The 8,465-nt window shown below is 33.0% G+C and overlaps 1 protein-coding gene across 1 annotated transcript; it reads right to left on the reverse strand.

Annotated features, from left to right (window-relative positions):
• Positions 1-5,357: 5,357 nt before the first annotated feature.
• LOC132639759 (uncharacterized mitochondrial protein AtMg00810-like) lies at positions 5,358-6,521 on the reverse strand. Its single transcript, XM_060356182.1, has one exon. The coding sequence runs from the start codon at positions 6,519-6,521 to the stop codon at positions 5,358-5,360; it is 1,164 nt and encodes a 387-aa protein (XP_060212165.1).
• Positions 6,522-8,465: the final 1,944 nt, after the last annotated feature.

Here is an 8,465-nt window from a genome sequence, read left to right on the forward strand (position 1 = left end):
AGTGGACCCTTGTAAAAAAAAAATTGTGGGCCCCATATATATTAAACAACAACTATTATTAAAAAAAATTGTGAGCCCCATATTAAACATCATCCAGTATTAAAAAAAAAAAGTGGAACCCACCACATCCAAACTCACGGGAAAAAAAAAGTGGATCCCATATTAACAAAATCAAGCAATATTGAAAAAAAAGTGAATCCATATTTAAAAAACAAACAATGTTAAAAAAAAATGTGGGCCCCATATTAAACACCATGCGTATTCGTAGCAAACACTAATATAATAAAGTTTTAAATACGGAGCACAAACTACAATGTTATATTAATCGTGTTTTGAACAAAGTATCCCATATACACAAAATCAAGCAATATATATAAAAAAAAAATGAATCCCATATTAAAAAAATAAACAATGTAAAAAAAAAAAGTGTAGACTTTGTATTCTTAGTAAACACTAATATAATAAAGTTTTAGATACGGAGCACAAATTACAATGTTGCATCAATCGTGTTTTGAACATAGTATATATATAAAAAATAAAATTTGGGCCCCATTTTAAACAGGCCCATAAAAAAAACAAAATTGTAAAAAATAAATAAATTGTGGGCCCCATATATATTAAACAACAACTAATATTAAAAAAATAATTGTAGGCCCCATATTCAATAATGATGAATTCATTGCCGCGTGCGTATCAATCCATTAGTGGGAGCAAATGAAATTATTTTTTCTTCAAAAGGTTAAGTAGTCAAACCATACAACTTTTTTTTTTATATTAGCCTGAAATCTAATGTAGATATTAAAATGTTGTATTTGTTATTCCGCCATGTCATTTATTTGTTATGTTTACTAAAATAAATATACTTAAAATATTTATATTTTAAAATAAGATAGAATTTAATTATTTTTTTATTTTTATTCTTACTCTAATAAATGTGAAAAGAGATTAATGTCGTAAAAAAATATATATCAAATGGAGATCAAATAATGAATAAGGTAAATTAGTCAAATTATAATTCTAATCGACGTTTTCTTAAAAAACCATCCAAAAGAAAACATGACAAGTAAAATGAGCTAAACCGAGAATATTTACCAAAAATTAAGAAATAGTATTTCTTCGTTTAAATAGAAAATCAATTTCAACTTTGTTTCGTTTTAAACATGTAAAATTAATTTAATAATTTGAATTAGAATTATCTAAATCAAAATTTGATAAAAAATAATTAGTATTTTACACCTTTAAATTAATCGAATTAAAATTGAAAGTATCAACTGATGCTTAAATATTGCTATGGTTTTATCTCAAAGAGAGGAAAATAGTTTCCTTTTAAATAAGTCTTCTCTTTTAAAAAGTATTAATAAATTTTCGTAGCAAACACGAATAAAATAAAGTTCTAGATACGGAGCACAAACTACAATGTTATATTAATCGTATTTGAATATATATATATATATATATATTATCATTATCTAAACACAACTACATATACATAGATACACTATAATCCGAAGTGTTGGGCCCGTGTGCAGCACGGGCCATCTAGTTAGTTACTATATTCTTAAATGGTTTAAGAATATTATACACAGTTACATATTGTTTTATGTATGCCAATGCCCACTAAATTACTAGGCTCTAATTACGTTGGTTACAAGTCCAGGGACATGAACAAGGTATTTTTATTCTAGTAAATGGCAGTACGGAATTGAACTTGTTAAGGAGTATAGCTAGTAACATATTAATATCATAATCGGTGGATCAAAGTCCAGGGAGGATATATAAGCAACTTTGGCTAATATAATTAGTAATATAAAAAATAAAATAAAAAAATAAACAGAAGGTCACATTTCTTTGAGGGCTCGTTGGCAGCAATAATAGGTCATTGATTAAATTGACTTTATATATAATATAATAATCGGTGGATCAAAGTCCAGGGAGAATATATAAGCAACTTTGGCAAATATAATTAGTAATATAAAATACGAAAAAAAAAGGAGGTCACGTTTCTTTAAGGGCTCGTTGGCAGCAATAGGTCATTGATTAAATTGACTAGCTATGCAATATATAGCCACTTTTATAGAGGTGATGATCAGAGGCGAATCCAGAATTTCAAGAGGATGAGTTAACTTTGATTTTTTTTTAAAAAAAGACGTAAAAGTGCATTTAGTAGGGTTCAATCTCACAACCTTAAGGGATTAAACTCAATACTTAACCAGTGACCACTCGATCTAGTTTGACCATGTGTTTGTTCGGTTAATATTAGATATATTTTAAGGATTATATACATAATATACCGAGTTTGGTCGGATGACCATGTGTTCACGTGACCCATTTTTAATGGGTAGATTCGCCCCTGGTGGTGACCGCTTGAGGTCTCATTTGTTTTCACTTACTGGAGGTCTCAATCTGAGTAGTTCAGAACTTAGGTCATTTAAGTGTATTTATTTACTATAAGATTTAAACACTTATTTGGTTTGAATAGATCTTAATCATTAAGATCTTAAATAAAAATATCATTAAGAAGTATTTTTATGTGGATAATTTTCACCAATACTGTGCCTATAACCACCGGCCACCACCACTAGCTACCTCTGTCATCACAACCATCGCCACCACCGTTAACCACTACCACCGTTGCCAACCACCAGCCACCACAAACAACCACCTCTGCCATCACAATCAACACTGGCAACTACCACCTTTGTCAGTTGTTACTTCACCTACCACCTCCATCATTATAATTATATACACTGCCGTCACTGTTACCACCACCACTATCAGACACTACCACCACCGCGAACTGTCACTAATACCATCATCAGCCACTACACATTCTTCAGCCACCACCACCAATAATGCCAACTACTAACATCAATCAACTGTACCATCGCAACCACGACTACCATTGTCAACCGTCACCATAACACCAGTCACTACAACATCAACCACCTCCACCATCTCAACTATCTCCACCACCATTACTAGCCACTAGCACCAACCATCTCCACTACAAATCATCTTCACCATCACTAGAGAACATAATTGTTTCATTTCTTTTCTATCAAAAAATGATTTTATTTTATTGAATTTATGCTTTTAAATATTTGATTACTTTTAAATTTTATGTTATTATGTTTAAGAATAAATAAATTATATACATTCATATGTTGAAAACAAACAATCTTAATTATTTAGTATTCGAATCTAAAAACAACATTATAATCATTTAGATATGTATTTAGATCTAGTAAACAAATGGGGCGTAAGTGACTTATGTGGGCCACAAAATAAAAGAAGGAGAGTTTTACGTTGTAGGTCACTAATTAAAAATTATTTTAATAAATAACTTCACTAATATCTGTTGTTTAAAATAAAAGATTTTTAACTATTATAGCACAAGTATTCTCATGTGCAATTGAAAATAGATTTAGAAAGTAATTAATTATCCTTATATTAAAGGTCCGTCTTGGACATGATTTAAAATTAGTGATTTGAAATTAGATTGATTTGAAGTTAAAAAATTTTTTGGACATGTAATTTGGATTTCTTATGTTGTATTTTTTCTCATCAACATGAAAACCTCACAATTTGTGAAAACTATCAAAATTTTCCCAACCCTTATACAATCTTACTAAATGAGAAAAATGTATTATAATATCCTAAGGTAATTGCACGGATTGTGCAGAAAATATTTATCCAATCAAATTACTTAAAAGGTAATTGCGGACAACGCTATTTAATTTTTTTATTAATAATCTTTATAGGTGATTTTTATATAGACTTTAAAGCAAAAATACGGAGTTCAAGTGAAACCGCAAGGAATATGCTACATCCACCCTTGTGCTTCATGAGGTGCTTTCTAACTTATAGTTAAGTTCTACTATTTTCTGGATGTAAATTATTTCACTCTCACTCATAATTTTTTTCTACTTATACATGATTTTGACAGCATCTCAATTCTCAAACATTAGTTTCATGTTTTATTCCTTCTCCTATTAATATGTTACGGCACCGATACTTATTAGTTATCAATTTGATTTTTCTTCTCGATCGGCTTATCTTATTAATTTTACTTATGTTTTTAAATCTACAAAATAGTTGTAGTTAATTACACAGAAGGTTACTCAATATAGAACAATTGCGCAAAAATCATCAAACTTATTTTTCACTACAAAACTTTCACTAAAATTCGTCATTTTGCCCAAATCTGGTGAAATTGACCGGAAGTAACCCAATTTCACTGAAAAATATTAGTTTAAACTAAAAAAGTTTCTTGATTCAGATAAATTACCGAGGTCCGAAATGTGAAATTATATGTTATCCAAATAATTGTATGTTTGAGTACATCAGCAAATTCCTACGAAGATGACCGTAATTAATTGAAAAGGTACAAGTAAGGTGCCTTTTGGTCTCTACTCTTAATCTCTAACTTTAGCACATTTTTTTAAATGCTTGAATGTTAGGCATCAAAAAGTTGGAGGCGTTACTTATTCTGAGTTTAATTTTTAACCTTATTGAGAAACTCGTGACTGTACCACCAATGAGGAGCAAACAAATAGTAGAAGATGAGGATTTGCCCTGACATACAATTGGACTCATAGAAGATAAGAAGTTGCTATTAATAAATCATACTTAATTCATCAATGGAATTTGGAATATCCAAAATCTGGGAAGAATACAAATTATCATGAAACAACATAAGCCAATAATTGGCAGTAAAAGTAAATTTTTGACTAAGGTTTGGGTTGACAGAAACAACTATATGTCCCTTTAAAAAATAAACAGCCACCAGACTTAAAAAGTGCCTCAATACAAGCTGCATTACAATCTTTATACTCAGAACATCTTCCTATATTGACCGCTAGATCTTTAGCTTCAGTACCTGAAATTAAAAGAAGAGCCAAACAAAAGAATCCAATTAGTAAATCTGATGTCTTAGCAGCCACCATCTTATCGGATCAAAGGCGTTCTGATTGTCACACTTCTCTTCTGTGATATTGTTCTGTGTACAACTATGTATGTCTTGGAAGGTCTATTTATACAAAAAAAAAGGGGTCTTTCTTTGGAATATCTTTGAAAATGTGTAATTTGAAATTGATTATGTTCCATATTTTTGATAATCAACTTGTACAAAGAATTAGTATTAGGCTCGATGAGCCACTGTGCATCTGTCTTCATATATATATATATATATATATATATATATATATATATATATATATATATATATATATATATATATATATATATATAATGAATACAAAGGGATATTGGCAAGGGAAATAGCTAACCTAGTACAATACAAATACATGGACTATGAGTCCTAAATCTACACGGACAATGAGTCCTAATATGGCCCCTCAATCTGGATGTACTGAAATAACAGACAGATTGTCACGCACAAAACAAAAACGGGATGAGGATAAACCCTTCGTAAAAATATCAGCAAGTTGTAAGTGAGAAGGCACATATTGGACAACAAGACCCCCCTGAGCAACTTTATCACGGACATAATGATAGTAAATATCAATATGCTTAGAATGATCATGGAATACTGGGTTACGAGACATGTATGTTGAACTGACATTGTCACACAATACTCGAATCGGCTCACGAAGATAAAGACCAAGCTCACAAAGAACATGACGAATCCAAGAAGTTTCAGCTACAGTATAGGCAATAGCCCTATATTCAGCCTCTGTAGATGATCTTGAAACTGTGGGTTGTTTCTTCGCACGCCAAGAGATAAGCTTGGAACCCAAGAACACGACAAAGCCCGTCGTGGAACGCCTACTATCGAGACATCCAGCCCAATCAACATTGGAATAAGCAACTACCAATGAATTAGATGAAGAAGCACGCAAGAACAATCCATGTGCAAGAGTACCCTGTAAGTACCTAAAAATACGCTTCACACAATGCAAATGAGTATTACGAGGCGCATGCATAAACTGAGAAACAAGATTCACAGCATAGGCAATATCAGGACGGGTCAAAGTCAAATATTGAAGTGTACCTACCATGCTCCTATATTCACTAGGATCTGAAAGTAACTCACCATCCATAAGAGAAATAGTAGTGCGAGAAGCTAGAGGAGTAACAACTGGCTTACAAGTATACATATGAAACTTGAGGAGCAGGTCCGAAATATACTTCCGTTGAGATAAATGAAGATCATTAGACGAGCGAATAGCTTGGACACCAAGAAAATAATGAAGCTCACCTAAGTCTTTCATGGAAAATTGACGGGAAAGAAGACTAATGAATTGATTAAGGAGAGTTGAATGACTACCAGTTAGAATAATATCATCAACATAAAGCAATAGGACAAGAATACCTGATGAAGAACGACGAACAAACATAGAAGTATTAGATTTGCTACAAATAAAACCATGAGAAAGAAGAAATGTACTAAAGCGATGAAACCATGCACGTGGAGCCTGTTTTAAGCCATAAATGGCTTTGGTCAATTTACAAACATGATCAGGAAAGTCAGGATGAATGAAACCCGGAGATTGTTTCATAAAGACTTCCTCATTAAGAATACCATGTAAAAAAGCATTTTTGACATCTAGTTGATGAATAGGCCAAGAATAATGTCTAAAGTTTATAGTCCGCCGGTCTATGAAAAAGTTTTTCAAATGGAGAAAGTCCTTGCAAAATAGGTGTTGGCAATCTATTAATTATATAAACAGCATAATAAGCAGCATCAACCCAAAAATTTGATGGTAAATTAGCCTCTACGAGAATAGTACGTACCATTTCAATAATGTGTCGGTGCTTCCGTTCAGCAACCCCATTTTGTTGAGTGTCCGGACACGATTTATGAAAAAAAAATACCCGTGGTAGAAAAATGTGAGAGCATAGATGTGTTATCAAATTCACCACCTCCATCACTTTGAAAAGTCTTTATTTTAGTGTCAAACATGTTCTCTGCTAGTTTTTGAAAGACACAAAAATGTGAAAACACTTCTGACTTATTTTTCTTAGGGTACAACCATGTAAATCGAGAAAAATCATCAACAAAAATAACATAATATTTGAACCCCAAGTTCGATAAAATCGGTGATTGCCAAACATCTGAGTGAATAATGTCTAAAGGAAAAGAACTACAGTGATCTACTAAATTAAATGGTAAACGTTGAGATTTTCCTAAACGACAAGGGATACAATCAATACTGAAAGAGTTAAGCAAACTAATGCAATTATTTTTCCTAAGATGATCTAAAGTATGAGCTCCACTATGACCTAATCTACGATGCCAAATATCTCCATGTTGACGTTGAGCAACAAACGCTTAAGGATGAGAAGACACTGATGATGATGCCAACAGATAAACATCACCCTTACTGGAGGCTTGAAGGAGAGTTTGACCCGAGGCTTTGTCCTTAACAGAAACATAAGAATCATCAAAATTAATAGAATAATTGTTATCCTTACACAACTTCTTGACAGAAATTAAATTATGACGAAGTTGAGGAACATGAAACATTGAGTGCAAGTGTAGAAGGTAACTGAGCATATCTAATATTTTTAATATTAAGCAAAGTACCATTCCCAACCAACACACGATCAAAGCCAGTATAAGGGAATTTTTGTAAAAAATTACCGTCACAAGGGGTCATATGAGCTGACGCAGCAGAGTCGAAGTACCAAGTAGCGTAATTCGTTTCACCAACAGACATAGTAGCAAAAGACTTAGGAAGATCATTAGCAACAAAGGCGTGACTGAAACGGTTATTACATTGTAATGCAGAATGACCAGGATACCTATAAATTTGACAAATAGTAGACGAAGGGTGTGCTTCTAAGATTCCCGAGGATGGTGACATTGAACTAGCAGATTTTTACTGATAACGAACAGGAGAAACACTACCAATACCTCATGAAGACTGTCCATTAAAACCAATGCGTGAAGAGTTATTGGGTAAAGAAACTTGTAGTGGTTGACTACGACCACTGAATGAGCCTCGGCCTCTTCCTTCGCGACCACGACTTTTAGATGAGGAAGAACGACCTCTACCACGCCCCCCTTGAGATACTGTCTGACTACCAGATGTAGAAGAGGGATTAGGAGATACATTCTGGGCAGCAAAGGTTTGATGAGAGATAGCAGAGTCGAGCTCTTTGAAGCGTTGCAACCGTTGCTCGTGAAGCAAAAGTTTGATGCGAAGTTCTTCCGGAGATAGTTGGCCAGGAAAGTGAGTAATAATACCAACCAGTGTGTCATACTCCCTTCCTAACCCAATAAGGACATGGTCAATAAAATCTTTAGAAGTAACTGGAGAGTTAATTGCCGCGAGGGAGTCTGCTATTTTCTTAGCCTCTCGGAGATACTCATCGATAGTCATAGAATCTGATTTGCGCATGTTAGTAAGTTGTAGCTTAAGTTCTATTGATTTGGCCTGACTAGCATCCATAAAACGCCTGTGTAGGGATAGCCAAATATCATGCCATGTAGGTAATAA

This window comes from Lycium barbarum, chromosome 5 (assembly GCF_019175385.1).
Source record: "Lycium barbarum isolate Lr01 chromosome 5, ASM1917538v2, whole genome shotgun sequence".
In the NCBI taxonomy this organism is placed as follows: Eukaryota; Viridiplantae; Streptophyta; class Magnoliopsida; order Solanales; family Solanaceae; genus Lycium; species Lycium barbarum.